General features: G+C 40.9%; 1 protein-coding gene across 1 annotated transcript in view; it reads right to left on the bottom strand.

Moving 5' to 3' along the window:
• MAP1B (microtubule associated protein 1B) overlaps window positions 1–20,423 on the bottom strand; it is a 68,478-nt gene extending 48,055 nt beyond the window's left edge. Inside the window, exons 1-2 of the mRNA XM_086866670.1 lie at window positions 19,995–20,423; window positions 15,245–15,346 (exon numbers count right to left, since the gene is read on the bottom strand). Of these exons, the coding sequence (XP_086722796.1) occupies window positions 15,245–15,346; window positions 19,995–20,172 (280 nt within the window). The 5' untranslated portion in view covers window positions 20,173–20,423. The remainder of the gene's footprint in view (window positions 1–15,244; window positions 15,347–19,994) is intronic.
• Between the last annotated feature and the right edge of the window lie 435 nt (window positions 20,424–20,858).

Below are 20,858 nucleotides of genomic sequence, written 5' to 3'. Positions count from 1 at the left end.
TTAGAAGTCTAGATTGATTTTTTTTACTGTTTCTAAAAATAATGATAATGATACTAATGATAATGATAATGATAATGATGATGATGATAATAATAATAATAATAATAATAATAATAATAATAATAATAATAATAATAATAATAATAATAATAATAAATAATGCAATACTAGTTACACTGCAGTTTGATATAACCAATAAAACATTTTTGTTAGTAATGAATAAAGCCCGCTCAGTTAGCCTTTGAGTAACACCAAGGAAAATAAGGTTTTCTCTAGTCTCTCACATCACCTGCTTCTCCTTCTCTCAGTCAGCATTAGACCCACTCTCTTCTAGGGCTGGCTGCAGGGTGGTTGGATGTACCAAGCCAAGCACTTTGGGGTGGTCCCATTTTAAGAGCCATCTCACAACAAAGTTGCACAAGAAACAAATCCAAGCCTTTTTTGCAACATCCAGAGTGATTCTGGAGCTCTTTTCTTGCAGCCTTACCTTGATGATTTTCAATCAGAAAATCCAGAAAAGTAGTGGGCAAACTTGACTCTCATTTTAAGGCCTGTATCTACTGTGGCTTCTGTGTTCTGTACTTAAAACTGAGCAAGCAAGAAAGCAGCTGGTAGCTGAGAAAACTGAGGGGGTCTCTGGCCATCCCCATCTTAGGGGGTTGGCCATTCCCAGTCCATGCATGAGCCTTTCAGAAAGTATGAGCAGGTGCCACAAGAGGTATGAGCTGACCACTGCTCCAGCCCCATGGATTGGTGCCTGGGTGCATTTTGATGGAAAGAGCACACAAACAGGCAGAAAAAAAAGGAAAAAACAATGCCTCCCTCCTTAAGAGCTTCTTTCAGCAGAAGCCACAAAATTGGACATAATTAAACCTTAAGGAACTGAAGGCGGTTCTTTCAGCCCATATAGAAGTGAATGATATGACAGTAAATTCCTGCCATTTTATTATTTTATAGCCAGGGGGGACATCCAGAGATTGCATAGAAGGTGAGTAAAAGCCATCTAGTCTGTCTGTTTACCACTGATCTCCCCCTTGATATATTCCTCAGTCTCTATTGTTCCTCCCCTGAGAACTGCTGTCACTAACACATCACTCCCACTCTGCCTGAGAGGATGGTGTCTGCAGCCTGAGAGGTTGTGCTAGAGCTGATCTATTCATTATCTGACAGACAACACTCTCACAGGCAATTCCATTAGCAACACCCATCTCAATGACATCTTTTACATGTCTGGTTTCCAACCACATAGATCTAAGTGTTATTCTGGGTCTCTTTTTTTGACATTGGAAATCAATGACATAGTGCAAGTTGAGTTTATTGCCCTCTTTCTTTCAAGCTGCTGGATTGGCAGAAGTTTTCCTTTAAAAACTGTCCTATATGCTTTGGTGGTAAGGACACTGCTCTGCTTGGACTAAGAAAACTAATAACAATCAGCTATCCACATAAGGCCCACAAAAAAGAAAATCAAATTTATCTTTGAAACATGAATCTGCATTTCAAAAATATTAGTATTTCAAAATAAGGTTAAGAATATTGGGAAAGGACCCTTGTAAGCTATGTGAGCTCTGCACTTCTCATTATTATTGCTGTTTGAATGAAAAAAGTGATCCAGTGAAAATTAAATGAGCAATTTTCATGTGAAGGCCTCTGGGCATTATTAAGATTCACAGCACAGTGTCATGCTGCTTCATAATAAATTGATCTGAGTAAGGTACTAAATATCTACTGCCTTTATAAGTAAGAAACCATTCTGCATCACCGGTGTTTCTGCAACAGACTGACAACCAATTTTTTCCTTAAATACGCAGCCACAGGTTAAATGCTCCAGCATTTTCCAGTGGCAGCATCCATCCTCCTACACTTTGGCAGGCAAAATAAGCCTGATTAAATTAATTAGTGTCTTCAACTACTGTTGAGCTCATTAGCAACCCTCTAACATTGTATGTTCTGAAGATATATGCTTAAGTGCAGTAATTGTAGGCATTGGTTCATTAGCAAGTATGATCAACATGGGTTATCAAAAACATTTTTCATGCATAACAAATAGAGCAAATTGCTAAAACAATAAAAGAAACATCTAAGATCTACAGCATGTTCATCTACATGATGCGATAATTCGTTAGCATAATTAGAAGCAGATTTATAATAACACTTAATTTTCCACCATCTTCAGTCTAAAGGAGACCAGGGATACTGTCCTTTCTGCAGAAAGTTTGTGCCCTGGCTGGCAAAATGTCAGGTGAAATTAAGACTGCAATGAAGGAAGCATTATTTTAGATGTGATAGGCTCCCTTTAGAAATCTTGCTGATTGCACACAGACATGTAATTACAGGGACATGTGAACTGTACTTTCATTACAATGGCAAATAGTTGGTATTGGTGAGAAATTTAACCCTCCCAGTATTAAATGAACACAATTCAAGAACACTCTTAGAAGCACCATCATCATTTGAAAAGAAAACAACACAGGGGCACACTTAAGGAACGCAGTAACAACATACTTGCATTTTTCTCTCCAAAGATTAAAACAATACAGAATTTATTTTCTCCTTCTTGGGCAATAGAAATCTCATGACTTTTAATATTTTCTCTTGACTAAATATAGATATTGCCATTAGATTTCCACTGGAAGCTTCTGTTTTTGTGTATTATTTTAATTTTTTCCATATGAGCCACAATACATTTTAAGTTTGGCACACTTCATTTTCTAAGGGAATTACACTAAAAGGAGAACTCTAACTAGATGTCAATGAATGGACCTATGACTGATAATAGTTCAAAGTTGCAGAGGTGCACAAGTATTTTTCCTTAGCTTAAGACAAAAGTACTTACCTATGGATAAGAGAAACAAACAATGGAAGGGTTGATCCCACCTTCATTGGGATCAAGTGCAAATTTCTGACTGATTTCCAAAAGGAAAAATTTTACACACAAGACTTGCTACCAATGCAGTTTATATTTAAAGGCTCCAGAAAAGAGAAGAGAGATTCATGTATGCTGTACTAGTCAAATAAAATGTATCTGCCAGATTGAGCATACTTTTTAACTTTATGATTATGATCTTTACTGTATTTTTTGGAAATGGCTACACTTCCACAAAGTTACATTACAGTATAGTTCATAACTCATTAACCTCAGAAATGCAAATTTAAAAATAGAAATGTTTTTATAATGCAATATTACAAACATATATTAAATAAAGCAATACAAAAGGAAAATGCACTGAACTTTAAGTCTTTTACTTTTCTGTTAAAAGGTTTGATTTATGGCTTCTGTTTCAAGACCTTTGTGAATGTTTATAAGTGAGCAGAATTTGCTTATCATTCTAATATGTTCCCAAAAGGGAAAACTGCTTGCCTTGCAGAAAACACTAAAATTAATCTGAGAAGCAAAATCATGAAAAGAAAATTAACAATGACCTGGTCATGCAAGCTCTCCTCATTTGGCATTTGTTGGATGGCCTCTGTAAACCTGGCCACTCACAGAAGTGTTTAGAACACAAGACTATGTCACGCTCACCTTTCACATCAAATTTGAATAATCATAATAAATTTATTGGAATTATGCTATAGAAACTTCTTCCCAGCACAGTGCTTGCAAATTACTGTACAGCTACATATTAACATTTGGGCTTGATAATTTTTAGCCAATGTCTTGACCCATTTGACATCCTCCCAGCAGGCTCTGCACTGCTGCAGGAAAGGGCAGCAGTCCCTGAACCCAGCTATAAAAAACATATGTATTAGATGAGAATAGCAGTGGAATGCAGATGAAACGTTAGAGAGAACATGGTCAGTCAGAGCTAATCCTTTGTAATATTCTACTTCACACAAGAGAGGATTTAATTGTTTTTTATATGGCTGTAGGGCCTCTGAATGAGCAAACCTGCCCAACAGAGCAGACATTTATTTGAAAAAAACATCTCTTTAATAAATATTGATCTATCATAACCATAGATCATTCTGGAGTCACAGCAATCTCTCCCTGCCTAATTAAACTGTGCTAATACAAAAATGTGGGCCAGGCCCATGAGGCACAACAGATCTGAGGGAGTGTGGAAATGCCTGGAAGTTGCAAGCTCTGGGCAGAGAAGCAGAAAGGCACAGGAACCGTGCCTGCATGCTAATGAACTCCACCAGATCGTAATCCATACAGATTGCAATTTAAATTCCCTTCCACATCCTCAGCCTCAAATTCTTCTAATTAACCCGCAGCCATGAGATAAGCAGCAATGCAGAGGGGGGGATGGCTCAACAGAGGTGACAAAAGGCAAAAGACTTGCCACTTCTCTTTCCTCAGGATTTGAAGGTTGTGTCAATCATTAAGCCAAATGCAGAAGGGTAATCAAAATGTCATTTACTTGATTTCCACATGACATTTTAACTTTCACCTTATAAGCATTCCTGGATTTAGGGCTGGCAAAAATATTTCAGCAATCACAAAATACACACACTTCTACAGCCACGTGGCAGCACTTAAAAGCATTTCACTCCCATTGAAAAGGAGCTTTGTTAAAGATGGCAGGCAGTATTTCACCCGCTTGGCTTACACTTTTTGTAGAGACACTCAGCTTCCTACAGAGGTTCAAGTCTAACAGAAGTCAATTTATTGCCAGCTCCAGCACCATGCCAACTTGCAAGGATACCACAGAAGAGAAAGGCTATACTTTATTTCACACAGTGTCACAGCAACCCAGCAGTATTGCATGTTACTGTATGTAGAAACTTGTTACAAACAATAGCTCCCACAGACATTTCCCTCAAACTCTCCATAGATGGGATCTGGAAATTGCAGTTCTTCACCAGCATTCCTAGGATCCACAAACTGCAATTCTTCAACAGGACTCCGATGCTGCCTTAGATTTGGAGAGACCTGTCTGTTTTCAGTAAAATTCTTCATAATTCACTCATTCAAAGCAGAATTTCTCAAAGTGTTTTCTAGTAATCACAGTAAGACAAACTGCTGTCTGTGGTTTTGGGCATTTTCTGATTTTTTGTTTGTTGCTTGGGTTGTGTTTTTGGTTTTTTTTTAATTTGTGGTAACAAAGCTGCTTTCGCTAAGCATGGAGAGGCCTGCTATTCCAGCACAATTAAATGAGATGAAAAATATTTGATCAGTATTTGCATATATGAAAAGATTTTGCACATGCAGATGTATGCAGGTGTTGTATAATAAAAAGGTCCTCATGTGTTCTTTTTTTTAATACAACTCAGAAATCTGAAGGAGTTACACAATTTCATGAATAGCTAATCTCAGCTTTTCATCTCTATAACAGTTATTTTCAAATAAATTTGAGTGATCCCTTAAGTGTTTACATTAACATCTGGCTAGTATCCTACTAGCTTACTTGAAGAGAGTTGGTGGCCTCATTTTGAATTTTAATGAAGACCACACTGCACAAGCCACTGACATTAGATTCCCTACTGGCACACTTGGCCTTGATGGAAAACTGAAGCAAGACAAAAGGAATTAAATGCCATTACATTACTGCAATTGAATAATCCAAATCATGGCTTGTCCATGGCATCTGAGTATGACTGCCACAGTCAGTCTTTACATAGTTCAGGGGCAAAATTAAGAAGTAAACTTCAGGTATCTTGGCTTATGACATACCATGTGTTCTACAGTCACTTAGAAAACTGGGATTTCTTTTTTTTCCATCTCTGAGAAAGGAAAAATGCCACACTGGGACTTAACTTGTATGAACACTTACAAGTATTTTTAGACAGACAATACTGATTTGCTTTGTCAAACTACCTGCTACTGTACTCCTATATTCCTAACAGACAGTCATAGCACAGACTGAGACAGGGAGAAAACCTGAGATATACTAAACTTGACAAGTGAGTCAGACTCTACTCACTTAGGTCTTTTATTCTGTGCTGTGCTCTGAGAGAAAGAGAGGCACTGCTCCAGGTCTTACTGTGGTTTATAGTGCAGATTCCAAACAGGAGAAGCTCAGGCCTACTGGAGATATCCAGAAAATACAGAGAATACATGATCTGTCAGGCTGTTTTCTTATCTGTATTTAGAGATGTGTTAATTTATGCACAAATCCAGCTCTGGGTAATGATCTTGCTTTTTTCCCTACTAGCTGTGCAGAGTTAATGTTAAGCATTTTCATAAAATGATCACTATCTGTGTGGTCTTCCACCTGAGAGGGCTCTTGACCTGAATGAGCTTTTCCTTTTTTGACAGTGGGAGAGCTGAGGTTTGCTGAGCTCACTTCACATTGAGGGAGTCATCTTTCACAGTCAACAGAGCTGGAGCCTCTGAAATTTAAACTCCAAGCAAGATCTCAGAGAAAAATAGAAACATATGTCTCACATTAAGAACTAAGATGTAAAAACATTACAAAAGTATTCATACTGACTTTTGAATGTGGTCATTTACTGTACAGCATTAAGCAATGGCACTGAGAATGCCATCTGCTGGTAAAAGCAGCATGAGAGAGCACAATTCCTTATAAGACAACTTCCAAAAATGAGAAAGGGTAAGAAACCTTTGTGGATAATGATGGATTGTCAATTGTTTGGGTTTGTTTGGTTTGGTTTTTTGTTGTTTTCCTTTTGCTGCTAATTTGAAGGTTTTTTCCAATAAACTAGCTTTATCTGCATGATATGATGAATTTTACATAGAAACTTTGCTGGGAATGGACTTTCAACCAGAAGAAGAGCATTATACCTTTATTTTGAACTGGAAAAGACTAACTTTTGCAAATAGTAACAATTTCAAAGACATCATACATAACCAGGAAATACGATCAGAGCTGAAAGACTGAGATTGCTTCTACTTTCTTGTTCTTCTGCAGGGGAAGCCATATTTAGGGCAGCTGAGGACAGCTGGCTGTTCAGCCTGGAGAAGGTGAGACTGAGGGGAGACCTCACTATGGTCTTCAAAATCCTTGTGGTAGGGAAGTAGAGGAGCAGTCACTGATCTTTTCACTCTCATGACCAGTGACAGAATGCAAGGCAGTGGCACAAAGCTGAGTCAGGGGAGGCTTAGGATGGATGTGAGGAACAGGATTTTCATAGAGAGGGTGGATGAGCAGTGGAACAGGCTCCCCTGTCTAGGGATGTGGCCACAGCACCAGCCTCACAGAGCTCAGAAATGATCCTCTTGGACACATGGTATGTCCAAGGAGTTGGACTCAGTGATCCTTGTAGTACCCTTCCAACTCATCAGATTCTATGATTCTGTGATTCTCCTATTTCACAGGATCTCAAAAGTCATTCTCAAGATTTTATTAACTATTTGGTGAGAACATTGAAAGTCTAATTCTCTACAGTAAAAATAAAAAAAATAAAAAAAATCAAACTCAGCAGTGAATCTGTTTGTTATTGTGCCATCACCTAGAGCAACTATGACTACAAGCTTTCTGTGGTCAGTTAGTGATTTGACCACAAATAGTGGACAACACCTGTCTGCTAACTCCACTTACAAAGCAGTGACTGTTACAGAACTACAGCAAGGCAGATCCACAGAAGCCACATCTCTGGTGGGCTGAAAACATATTTTCTTTCTTTTTTTCCCCTCAATGATTATTGATGAAGTGTTCTGTTGTGCCCAGTCCACAGCCAACAACCAAGTTACCTAAACCATCTAACAAAAAACAACTAGTCTAATATTGCTCTAGTGTTTTATGAGAGTGTCCCATCTTTGCAAGCCAGTCAGAAACATGGGACAGTACATGGGAGTAAGATTTGGTGGAGTTCAGCAAGGACTTTGGTCTAAACATAATTTGATTATTGCTTAGACTAAGTTAACAATTGCTGACAAAGGGATGTCCATCTGCTCAAAAGTATGACAAAGAGAGTTGGAAGTGCCAGATGTCAACTCCAGCATATTTAATAGCAGATTAAAATATGTAAAGTTGCTTGGAAATAGTAAATATACAAAAGCCTAATTAGTATTGAAAAATATTCAAATCTTCCATGTCTAATGAACTTCTAGAATCTGAGCTTTGGAGCTAGCAATGATAGGTTAGAAAAAAATCAACAGCACTATATAAGTTATTATGAGCAATGCCAATTAATTATTAGCTTGCGACAAGCATTAAATCTTATCCCAAGACACTCTTGAAGGCTTGCTTTCTATATCCATTTCATGTACCGGCCACATACAAAATAATTTTAAGTTTGGGGTTTTTTTTAAGTCTAAGTTCTGTGCAAGTTCTAGAAGACCAGGACACAGTCTGAGATTAAGAAAGCATGCTGGATGACTGTAATACCCATGACAGGATGTGTGCTGCTTCCGAGCCTTAAGATCAGAAGCAAGACTCCTGTAGTTGGACCCTCTTAAGGCTCTGTCAAACTTCATCCCCTTTACCTTGAGAAGTTCAACAGTGGTGTCTAAAAAAAAACAAACAATCTGACCAGAACACAAATAGCTACATGTAGTATCATGCTCAGCAACAAAAGCTAGAGCAGAGGAGGAAGGTGGGGTTTTTAGTCACCAGAGACTGGCTGGGCATTATTTTGCCTGTGTGAGGTGCTGAGTGATTTCCTTCACTGCGCTACTTGGCTTGGTTTTGCTTGTTTCTTTGGTTTTGTCTTCACCTATTGTTTCACCTTGATCTGGACCCATGAGTTTTCTTGCTTTTGCTCTTTCCAGTCTCTCAGGTGTGGGGGAGATACTCAATCCACCATAAAGAGCTCACAAGACCTAGGAAAGCGTATTTGTGACTCAGGACATGGGGGCCAAACCTGGGATCAGTGTTTTCTCCAGAAGAACTACTGGTCCAGCTTTCAAAGGCAGCAGGTCCAGCCTTTTTGACAGCAGGGAGTTGAGGTCTGTGAAGTTCCTTAGAATGACTCAGAGATTATGCAGTCTAAGAACATGGCTTATCTTTTGCAAGAGGTTTTTTTTTTTGTTTGTTTTGCTTTGGTGGTGGGGGGTGGGGGGGGATTCTTTTGTGGGGCTGATGGATTGTTTTAAATAAAACCCCAAGCTTTCCAGAATTACAGATGGGCATAGTGTCCCACACACATCGATGCAGGAGACAGGGGCAGAGGGACACAGGACAGTGACTCATCTCACCATTACAGACAAAATATAATATGTAAAATTGCAACACCAAAAAAAATAATACTGAAATTCACACAAGTTTATGAATTGGTTATTATTTTAATACAATTTTTCACACTTTTTTTTAATCAGCAACTGATTTTGAATCATAAACAGATTAAAATCTGCAAATCCAGGTCACCAGGAGCACTGCTTTTCTTCTCAGCTCTAGGAACAGATTACCACCAGCAACTACAACCCCAAACTCATCATCTTGTCTTTTTGATGGGACCATCTGGGGGGGGTTGATGCAAAAACGTGTACCTTTGTTACGGAAATATCCAGCTTTCCATTTGTGACTATTATCTGTCTGCAGTGCTCAACTCAGCTACTGGTAGGGACTGTGAGGTCCTGTGGGGTACTCCTGGAAGTCAGGATCACACTGATTTGCAGCCACCACAGATGCAGCTCTTGTACCTGTCTCGACAAGGCAGGTGGCAGCTGGAGCACTTCACGCACTTGCAAGGTTGGTGTCAGCAGCCACAGTGGTAACGCTCATTCTACAGCTGGATGTGGGAATAAACATGAGCTCCCCATTCCACCCAGTCTGGAGACAGGGAGTGTCTCAACTCTTCTTACTTCTGGTTCTATTTCTGAATATAGTGGTAGGCAAGTCACTTCAAATAAAGTAATATTTTCGTCTTTCAAGAAAGAAGATAAAATTTTCACTTTTTTTTGCTAATTATAGGGTATTTTAGTCTTTGTTCTAACTTCAAAATACTAGATAGTACTTTCCCTAATCCAAAATCCAATCCAATTATTTCAGAGGCTTTTGGATTAAGTCTCTTCTCATTATAAAGTCAAATTAAAACCTTTAATGTTTCTATCAAGTAACTGATAAATTAGATCAGAAAGTAACAAATTCCACAAAATAAAGTACATAAGTCTTAACAAAACTAAGAAAAATAGACATCTGGCAAAAATGTTGCACATGACAAAAAGAAATTAGATTTAAAAAGTGACAATGATTTTCTGGTGACACATTTATCATCAATCCATGATGAAAGAGATGAGAGGTAGGTCATCTGCAAATGATACTGGGCAGAGGTCAGAAATAAAATATTGTTGGACTTTTCAGTTTAAGAAATCTCAATCAGAAATTAAGAATTATAATTCTTAATATGTTGCTTGTGAGATTCCTCAATCTTTTTAGTAATATTTTTTTTATATCAGATAGCTCTTCATAAACTAACCTTTGTGAATATACCATTAGATATGCTTAATTTTCATTCTATTAAAGAGGAACGGGGATTCAAATTTTGTAACGTTTTATTCTTCTTTTATTCTATTTTTTGTAATGCTTAAATTCTATCATTATTCATAACTAACTTAATCCCATGCCTCTGGTAGCTGCCCCACACAAGCCAAAACCTGTTCCCATAAAACATGGGCTATTCTAAGATGGTTGAACTTACTGTATTTACTTTTGATACAAGGCATTTAAAAACAACCTCTCACTAATTTTGCTGATTCACACTAACAGCTTAGCATCAGCAGGTACCAGTGTTTTGGCAGCAATGCAAATTCATGCTAATTTTCTTTGAGATCTTTCCTAAAAAAAGCAGAAATGGAAGTCAATGCCAAAATGATTGTCACGTAAGTGCAACACCTGACTCACTGCAAAAAAAGATGATAAAGAGACTTATTAGCCCATCTCTGGAATTTTAAATACTACTAAGAAAAGAAGGCTTTGACAATTCTTGTATCCAAACACATAGTCTATTACCTCGTAATCCTCTCCTGAACCACCAAAATCCTAGCATCTCCCCACAAAAAGCTCAGGAGCAGTGCAACGCATATGTTCCCATCGACGTGCTCCAACAGGACCAAAGAGCTCCTGGCTTTGTGCTGCTGGGCAGCTCCCCGGCTGCAGCCCTGGACCACTGGCAGCTGCAGGTCACCCTGCAGGGACACCACTTGCAGCCACTGCAGCGTGAGTCAGCTCAATTACCTTTTTGAGTCTGCCTCCATTTTCTTTCTTTCAATGCGCAAATACTTGGAGACATAAAGCAAGTCTAGTAGCCATCTAAAATTAACTTCTCCAAACATATAATGAGCTAAAATGATTCCACTCAATAGCTATTCCAGCTAGCATCACAGCCTCCAAATACCTGAAGAATCGTATTTGTAGCATGTACCTAAATGCCAGGCTACCTGAAATCTTAAGCAAAATTAGGCTCTTATGGAGCTCTGATAGTGCCTGAAAAGATCTGGTCTTGACTTCTTGTCTCTTTTTCCTTTCTTCCATCTCAAATGACAGGTTTAGCTCAAGTACCTATGTCCTGACTTGAGGAATTTTGATGAACTGCAGTTTTCAAATAAATCAGCAGAAAACCCATGCTGCTCAGGATTTTATTAGTGACTCCTCAAGCTCACATGGCAAGCTACTAGGTGTGATGTTAACTGGTTTTAGATCTGCAAAGGAAATGGGACTATACACCACTTTGTTGAAGTATGGAGCTGTGCACATTGATGACCAAAATTCCCAGATCTGAAAATTTTCCACAGCTAGTCCTGAGCAGTAACTTTTGAAATGGTAACTGTCAGAAGGGAAGTTGTTAAGGTTTTATGGAGTAATGACGGTGTCACAGAGCAAAGACTTTTTAGGACGCCTGAAGGAGGCAAGCCCACTGCTGCTGCAGGTGGCTGCCAAGAGGAAGTGAAACATGTCTCACACTTTGCCAAGATCCCCTCTAGCTGCAGGCAGGCTGGCAATAAAGAAGTCTTAGGCACAGGTAACGAAGGACTCAAGTCTGCAGTTGGTGTCTGCACTGGCTAATGGGCAGCAGAAGGCCTCCTGGTACTATAAAGATAGGAAATACATATAGATGTTCTTGATAACCACAGGACAAAGTAGCCACAGTGCATAGCTTGAGCAGGATTTGTTAGAAGGTTGGGAGTGAAGTTTATTTCACCCCCCAAATCTATTTAAATAAAACAGATTTTATCTAGACAAGGGCTTGAATATGCAACAATGCAACAGTTAAGTGTCCCCAGATGGAAACTGTGGGATAAAATACGAGTGTACAAGCCTTACAGAAGGGCCCTCAACAGCTTCACCCTCCCCCACCCAAAAACATGGTCTTTTGTGAAACTGCTTTATGCAGCTGAAACTTTCTTGTTAATTAAGCAAAGATTGGTAGGTACAGCTGCAATTTCAAATGAGCTCTTTCCAAGACTCTCCCCTTGTTCTGCCTCACTACCAGATGCACATTTCCTTTTCCAGCTTGTACATTGTTTGCAATTTTTTTGTCCTTTTCATACAACCATAAGATGGAAGTTATCAGTACATGACAAAGAAAACAGAGGCACCACTGGAGTACCCCTTTAAAGTCATGTTCCTGTTGTCATGGCAACCACTTAATTAGTTGTGTGAGTCATTTTTCACCACCACCTGGCAATATCACCTCTCCAAGATTTGTTATTATTAAGGAGTCTGCAAACTCAGCTGCTTTACAAGGTAGCAGAAAAGATCTCCTGGCATTTCCATCCTGAATCTTATTTTTCAGGAATCATAAATCACTCATAAATTGCCCAACAGCTGAATACAATGTGCACAAATACCACTGTGACAACCCACCCCCTTGAAAAGAACACAAAGAAGTCTTGGGATCTAATCATGCTCCCTGAAGTACCACTATGCCATTCGCTACACAGGGAGGGGGATCAGACCTTAAATTCTTTAAGTGAATAGACACAAATACTTTGACAGGCAATCTCTTGCACATCTCTCCCTTGACATCATAGGTGCGTGGCATGGGGACAGGATTGGCCCCATTTCCTTCAAGCTTCCTTTTGCAGGAAGATTCCTATCCTTCACATTGCTGCTGTCCATATCCTCAAGCTGTTCTGAGAAGCACACAAGCATGTACTCAGCCAGCACTGTAATTACTATAACTAATTAAAAAGGCTTCAGTCAGACAGCAGTCAGACCTGACAAAACCAGAAGCCTTCCTCAAGAGTAAACTGTCCCTATATGTGAGCTGTACAGAGACATCAGACTCAAAGGGCCAAAAAAAAGAAAAGGTTCTTTAATTACATTCCACAGGCAACCCCATCACCTTGGATGAATACTTCCCTTAGAAAAAAGGTCACCTGGTTACCTAAATTCAGTTTCTGAGTTTGGAACCATAAAGGAATGCTTACTTACAATTATCTCTTTAGTATCAAACTCAATCATTTCAGTGGTTGAACACCCAAAATTTAATATTTGGGTGCTGTAACAGAAATCAAACACTCTGAAATCTTATTATAATGTGGCAACAGAAAAGCCTTCTCTCTGCCAAACAGCAAAGAGGATACAAAGGAGCCTCATGCAGAATTCAGCATCAGAGAACAGCAGAAAGAAGCTAAAATAATTTTCTGATCTCTACAGTGGGATTCTGGAGGGACAAATGCGCTTCTCCATAAAATTTTAGCCAAGAAGTTGGTCAAAACAGATAGATTTATCCCTTGAGATTGCCTTTATTCAAGTTTCAGGCTCCCCTAATGCTCTTTAAACACAGATTTCGGCAGTTTATTGTTTGAAGATTGAGCAGTAGTGAAAAACACATTCATTTATGCTTGTCAGAGATGTTGATGAATTCCAGTCACATGCAATTAAGCTGGAATTCAACACAATAACAGATTAAACAGCAAAGTCTAGACAAACAAGGGGGAAAAAATCAATCAAAAACACAATTCCCAGAGAAAAATTCCTAAACAAGTCTACATTCTTTCTGCTGCAAAAGGGGTGCACGATCTTATTTATTATATGAAAGTATTTGTTTTATTTTAATTCATGCAGTGGTATTACAATGGATCATCTAAAAGAGACAGTAAAAATAATAGTCATGCAGTAGTAGTTACTCTACAGAAGCAACATACAAGTTTTACTTGTAAACTTGTATACTTTAAGTTTTAAAGTAAAACACAAATATGTCAAAAATGGGATACACTGCATTTTGCGTTTCTTAAAGATAAATTCCCTCTCTGTAAAGCAAAGCTTTAATTCAGCTGAGAAGTTGAATTGGCTTAATGACATTTAAAAGGAAATGCAAGACAAATATTCTAGGCCCCAGTTTACATCTACATAAATAAGGGGGTACATGTCTTTACTCAAAAATCTTCATGCTGTGTATTGTTTTATAAGTTATGTTGGTTTTGAAACCACAGGAAGAATTGTAGAAATATACAATTTTTTCTTAACTCTGGCAGTGCTTTACTCTCTCTCTATGTATGGGGAGATGGAGCAAAAACTATTTTAATATATGCTGCAAGAAGAAAAAATTAGTTACACAAGTCATTTTTGTACATTATTCAAAACCATCAGGTCATTGCTGTCATGCTAGCAAGGCATCAGTGTCTCTTTGTCAACAATGTATAGCAACTGGCCTCAGGAAAGTGATTTAGTAGCATGATAAAAAATTTCACAGTCCTTTTTCACCACTTGAGAGATGCTCCAGAAGCTGGAATTCTTAATACTCATCAGAACTAGGTTGTACTGTATGACAGCACTCAACATGTACATAGCCACAATGATTTCACCAATGACAGAAACCTCTACTACTTTGAAAAGGTCTTATATGTTCACATGAGAAACCTGATTGAATTCATCCACACTCATTCAGCAATGGTATCAAGAGTAATGGGATCTTAGAAAACTTACCAAACACTTGATTCTCATGAAACCAGAACAAACCCAAATTTTACACTTCACAGAACTGGTTAACAAATGTTTCACTTTATTGAATGACTCCTCTTAAAGAAGAATGGGCTTGAAAAAAAGGCAGCAAAAGAGATTTAGTCTTATTAGCCCTGTACATTTCTGATTTCCTCATACAAGCCAAAGAAAGTTCCCACGTGTGAAGGCAGACTCACCATAACTCAGCTTCTCATGCCAAGAAAGACAACCAAATCCAAATTCTTTGGGAAGAATCACAGGGCCTGAACTGCAGCTCTGCAAAAGCTGTGACATCAGTTCTGGCCTCTCTCAAACTACAGAGCTAACCTTCCCAGTTATTGTTTTGTATGCTCTCTACCTACCACAATGGGCTTCTGTCACTGGACTACTAGATTGGTGCTACGTGAAGAAACTGGTCAATCAAACAGTGAGTTTTCTTAACTTTAAAAAGGCCCTAAAACTAATGGGCCAGGCAATTTCAGAGTGTAATTTAGCAGTTCTACTCTTAAACTCACCTCGAACTTCAGGAGAGAATCGAGCTGAATGGCGAGACACGAAAAGTTTCAGTTCTTGATCCAAGTTGCATTCAACCAAGTTTGTGTCCCATGATCGGATTCCTAAAATTCAAAATACAAAACACATCTAGCTTGACACATGAGAACTGGAAGTTTTAACCAAGTATTTTTCTATTTGCATTCAAGCTATTTGCATACTTCTAAATTCCAAGCCCAGCCTTGCTTCCTTCCAAGGCACACAGCTATTTTTTAAAATGCATCTGGAAGGATTCTGACAGGAATCAGAAAAAGACAATCTGCCTTTCCAAAGGGTGACCATTTTTTAAGGCCTCAGCTTTAGAACTGCAGTAGTAGTCACTTCACAGTAAGTTACCAATGTCCCTGACATGACTTTAAAATCGCAATATAGAAGTTTACAAAAATGGAGGAGTGAATCACCCAGAGGACACTTCAGTCATGTTGCCCTTCTGAGAAGAAAAAGACAGCATTACCTAGCATGTTTGTAATTAATATTTAAATACAAAGTATTAAATTGCTGACTTCTCCATTCAGTATCTTTGAAGCATACCATATTTTAAATTAAAATTTAAGTAATATTTTATTTATGAAGTGTCAGTACTCTAGTTCTGAGATTTGAAAATGCTGTGCTTGATCTTTTTTTTTAAGAACCAAACTGCCTATTTCTGTTCCCTACTGTTTTTCCCCAGCTACTTATAAAGTGAGACCCTTAACATTTATATGACCAAAAAATGTATTATTCCAAAGCAGATTTTTAAGGACTGAAATTCAAACAAAAAAAACCCTAAAACATTGCAGCCAAAAGAAAAGTTTCTAGTTTTCTTCCACAAGATTTTGATGAATAATTTTAGAAAAAAAACAAACTAGCAAAAAAAAAAAAAAAAAAACCAAAAAAATCCCAAAAATACCCAAATCACACTTTAGATTTTTCTATAATTTTATTCTGAAATTGTTCTGAAAAATCTTCTTGTTTCAAAATAATGAGCTGGCAGTAACACTGCAAGTAAGTCCAGGCACTGGCAAACATAAAATGGATTGCTGGTGAGGAGTGTCTGGTGGCCCCCTCCCGACATGACCATGCCTTTGCATGGAATTATTGGGTTAGACCACTTTGGGGCTTGACAACAAGATGCCTGAAGAGGTGTGTGTCCAACCCTTCAGAACGAGTCCAGAGTTAACACTGCTGGTAACTCTGTCAGGATTTCAAGTTGTGGATGTTACTGTCAATGCCGCTTCCCATGCTCTATGTATTTTCTGTTTCAAGGCAGCAGAAATGTCAGAACTCAGACTGGAAGAAGCCATGTTGCAGAGATGAAGCATGAGGAGAAAAGAGGGAACAGCAGAGAAACCAGATCTGCAGTGCCACTCTCCCACTGCAGCTCTGAGTAGGTTCTCCATGCAAATATGAACATCTGCCTGAAGCCTCTGTAAGAAGAATGCATCCATAGCTTTTCCTTGTCAGCATCCAAGTAAAGGCAGTAGCAAGCTTACTGTAACATGCTACCAACATGTTAAGTAGCTGCCATTTGAATCTCTACAAAAATCTGGAAATACAGTATTGCCTGTGTGCTCCATTACCACTTGAGAAAAATAACTGAGCTATAACCAGCCACCTCCACTTCCTGACTGACGCATCATTGTTCAGAGGCACAAGCAGCAAGACTCTTCTACAAGTCCCCTTACTTTGTTTTCTCAGAAAGCTCTTGGCCATATGGTACATTTTTTGGGACAAGTTTTGGCAGGCAAATACATCTAAATAGGATTTAATATCTTCCAGGTGTTGGAGTATTTGAGAGCAAGAACACCAAGATGATATAATACCATACACATAGAGCACATATGAAAACAGTAAATATTAAAACTGACATTGATCACAAAGCTGAAGTACACTGAGAGAATGAGTGCTGAACTTGAAGAAGCTTGAAGATAAACTGCTCCCTGGCCCATGGCACCAAGCTTGGGCAGAGAAACTACAATGCTTTCTGGAGGTTGGTTAAACAACATGGACCATGATTCATCAATGCTGCTAATGACTGGACTCGTCTACCATCCCCAGCTGCTTTAGATGCAATCCTAATTTGCTTTAGGGATAAGATTCTGATGAGATGTAGTCAAGATTGCACAGTCATTGCTTGATTGAGCCAGGCAATGTCCAAAATACAGGACTCAACACAAAATAAATAGGAGGAGAAAAAAAAAAAAAAAAAAAAAAAGCCAAGGGGGAAAAAGCCTACATGCACACAGTGGTCCTAGACACTGAATCTGGAATTTGGGTAGACTATCCAAAATTTGCAACTGCATGATTCAGCAATCTGGATGCAAAAATTATGCATGTGTATTATAGAGTAGCAAAATGTATTAAATGAATGATATCGCTAAATCAGGTTTGGGTGGAACAAAGATAAACGTAGAATTAAAATCCAAGGTCAATCCAATGATGGATTAGCAGTGTGGACGTAACTGCTGTAAACATGGCTGAACTGGAGCTATTTCTTTCTTTCTGCAGTCTTAGGAGTGCAATGTCACTAGACACAAGACTAATCAGACAGCAGGCAGGGCACACCCAGTAGCATCTGCTAAATCAGTGGAAAAATCTTGAAGCTTTCTCTTCACTCCTCTCTTCTCTTTTGGTGGATGGTGGGTTGGAGGATTGCCCCCTTGGCAAAGTCACATCCAAAATGTAATTACTGAAAATGCATCTTGCCACACCATTCCCTTCCCATATATTAAGAAATGACTCTGCATTCCACCAGGTTGCGTAGCATCACGCCACTGATGTGTTATCAGCAGATGTTTTCTTTGACACGTTGCTCTGCAGTTTGGCGCATGAATCCACAGTTTTTAATGATGGTACCCAGGAGATGTACCAGAGAAGACTGTGAGACAGGGTTATCAAAAACCAAAATGCATTTAAAGCTCTATTGAGAATAAAGGCAGCAAGAAGTGGGTTTTTTTCCAGACTACAGAAGATTTTCCAAAGAGAAAAATATTACCTGAGCCCCTAATTGCCTCACATAGATAAAGCGTCAGACTCCCACTGTATTCATCCAGAACAATGCACCTCAAAATTTCACCAAGCAGTTTTCTTAGCAAGCAAATCCATCAATCAGATGGTCTGATACTAGAAGCAGCAAGGTGATTTATTATCCAAAATGATCAATTAAAAGGCCAAAACACTTCCTCTGAACACCTAAAGCTGTAAGTGGGTGTTATGCTTAGTGGCAGGAGGTAGCAGCAACTGAGCTATGCAGTAGCAACTGTACAATAGGACATTCAAGAAGAGACTGAAGAGCCTTTCTTCAGAGGAAGGGTATTAGCTGTCTTGAGGGAAGAAATCTTACCAATTTCCTTTATAACCTCTGCCAATTTAATTAAAATGCAGCCAGTTCTCTTCTAACACAACTGAAAATTAGATAGAGTTAAGGACGTGCAATGCTGAAGAAGCTCTGAATGACAAAGCACCTGCCTCAGTAGCTCTCCCCAAGAGACAATGGTAGCAATAAAGACGAACAGGTTATGATGAAACTGGTTAGCTGAGATGAGGATGCCTTTTACCTCAAACAGTAATGAAAAAGAATTCAGAGAAATAGCCAACTAAAGCAACAATGGTTGAGAAAGCAACAATAGAGGCAGACGAAGTCCTAGCTGGACTGCTGAACCACACCTACATGACAAGGCTGCTACCGATTCCCCGTTCCGGGATCTCTTCTCCACTCTTAACAATGGCAGTTCCTGAAATCTTTGTTTTCACCAGCCCAGAACAAAAAATACATGTTATAAAATCAGGAATCAACTGAGTTTAACTAACTGTAAGGTCCGGCAATAATTTTCTTTTGTGCTTTATTCCACTAACACCGCAACAGCTTGTTGTTTTGTTTTTTCTTTTCCCCTCTCCGCATATACACTGCAATCTATTGTATCAGAAGCCACAACGAAAACTTATAAAACTGTCACTTCACTTGCAACACCACCCTGCATCGCCGTTTTAAGAAAAGGACAAATAAATGCCGAGTCAGAGCAGCCCGCAGTCGGACAATAAGGAGGCTGAGCACTCGGGTAACAGAGTTACTTATATGGGTTTTCTTTATTGGAATATATATATATTGGAATATATATATATATACACGCGTATATAGAACTTGGGTTCTGAAAAATTCTCCAGACGACAGAAAAGTCCCAGCGCCCAAAGTTAGACACAAAGGCGCGGCTGCGCTCCCGCCCGCGCAGCCTCTGCCGCCGAGAGGGAAAACGCCCCGAGCCCCGCCGGCTCGGCGTGGCGGTGGGGCACGGGGGACTGCGGGCGCCAGCCGCCCCGCAGCCGCAGCCCAGCCCGCCCAGCCCATCCACCCCATCCCCGGCCGCCCTTTGTCCGCCCCGGGCTGCCACCGGGACCGCAGTGCGGACCGTGCCACGCCCACCCGCCGGTGTCTCCGGGCAGACGGGCTCGGCGGCGGGCGCTGCGCTCCCGAGCCGGCCCCTCCGCCCAGCCATGGCGGGGAGGGGGCTCGCTGCGGCTCTCGGCAGCCCCGCTCCGCAGCGCCCGCGCCCCGGGGAAGGTGAGTGCGTGGGCGATTGCGGCGGGACCCCCCGGGGAATAAAGAGCCGAAGACCGCGTCTCGGCGGGATGGGTGTCGGGGGACAAGCCCGGCTCCCGGCCGCGCCCAGGGAGGGGCAGGGCGCCGGCGGGGGTGTCGCGGCGCTGCCCGCGGCGCCCCGGCTCCCGCCGCCTCACCTCGCTCGATATTGGCGATAGCCCGCCGCAGGTGCTCCTCGGTCACCAGCTCGCCGATGACCACCAGCAGGTAAAACTTGCTGTCTAGGAAGCGGTGGGAGAGACTAGGCGAGGTGGAGGTCGGGTTGGGGATGCTGCAGGAGGGCTCCGAGTCCACTTCCACCACTACGGTGGCCATCGCCTCCGCCCCGCGGCTCCGGGGCGCTGAGCGCAGAGGGGCCGCTCGGCGGCGGCTCCGCAGGCGGCAAGGAGGGAGTGAGGGCGGGTGGGGAGGCGGCGGCGCTTTTATACGGAGACGGTGCAGGGCAGGGACCTGGTGAGGAGGAGGAGGAGGAAGGGGGGGAGCCGGCGCATCCTCCGCGCCGCCGCCGCCTTTCCAGCATCCACAGCTGATGTCATCTGCGGCAAATCCTCCCCGCGGCGGCCCCCGGAAGCAGGAAGGACGCGGGGGGCGAACAACGCCCCGAGGGGACGCCAAGGGGTGCGCCCCACGCCTGGCTCCCGCCCGGCCGCCGGACCCCAGAGCCGGCGCCCCTCGCGTCCCTTGCTCCCCGTGCCCGTTCGGGGCGTCACCCTGCCGGCCGGTCACCCCGAGGCCAGGCTCGGGTCCCGGCCTTGAACCTTGAAGCAGGGCGATGAGGAGCCGCAGGTGATGGCCTGGCAGACCTGGCGAGCTCGTGTGGGAAAGCCGGCATGGGAGCTCTAGCAGCACTCCAGACGTGTATGAAAAAGCAGTGCCACTGCCTAAAGCCAATTGTCCTCTCCTACATTTTGCTGTAGCACTGCAGCAAAATTTGAGTCATACTCAAGAAAGCACACACCCTCACCCAGCAATCTAAATATTCTTGCAAATTTTTAAATTTG

This window comes from Cyanistes caeruleus, chromosome Z (assembly GCF_971803275.1).
Source record: "Cyanistes caeruleus chromosome Z, bCyaCae1.hap1.1, whole genome shotgun sequence".
Taxonomy (NCBI): Eukaryota; Metazoa; Chordata; class Aves; order Passeriformes; family Paridae; genus Cyanistes; species Cyanistes caeruleus.
Note: the sequence above shows the minus strand (reverse complement) of the source record. Positions and strands in the feature narration are given on the sequence as shown.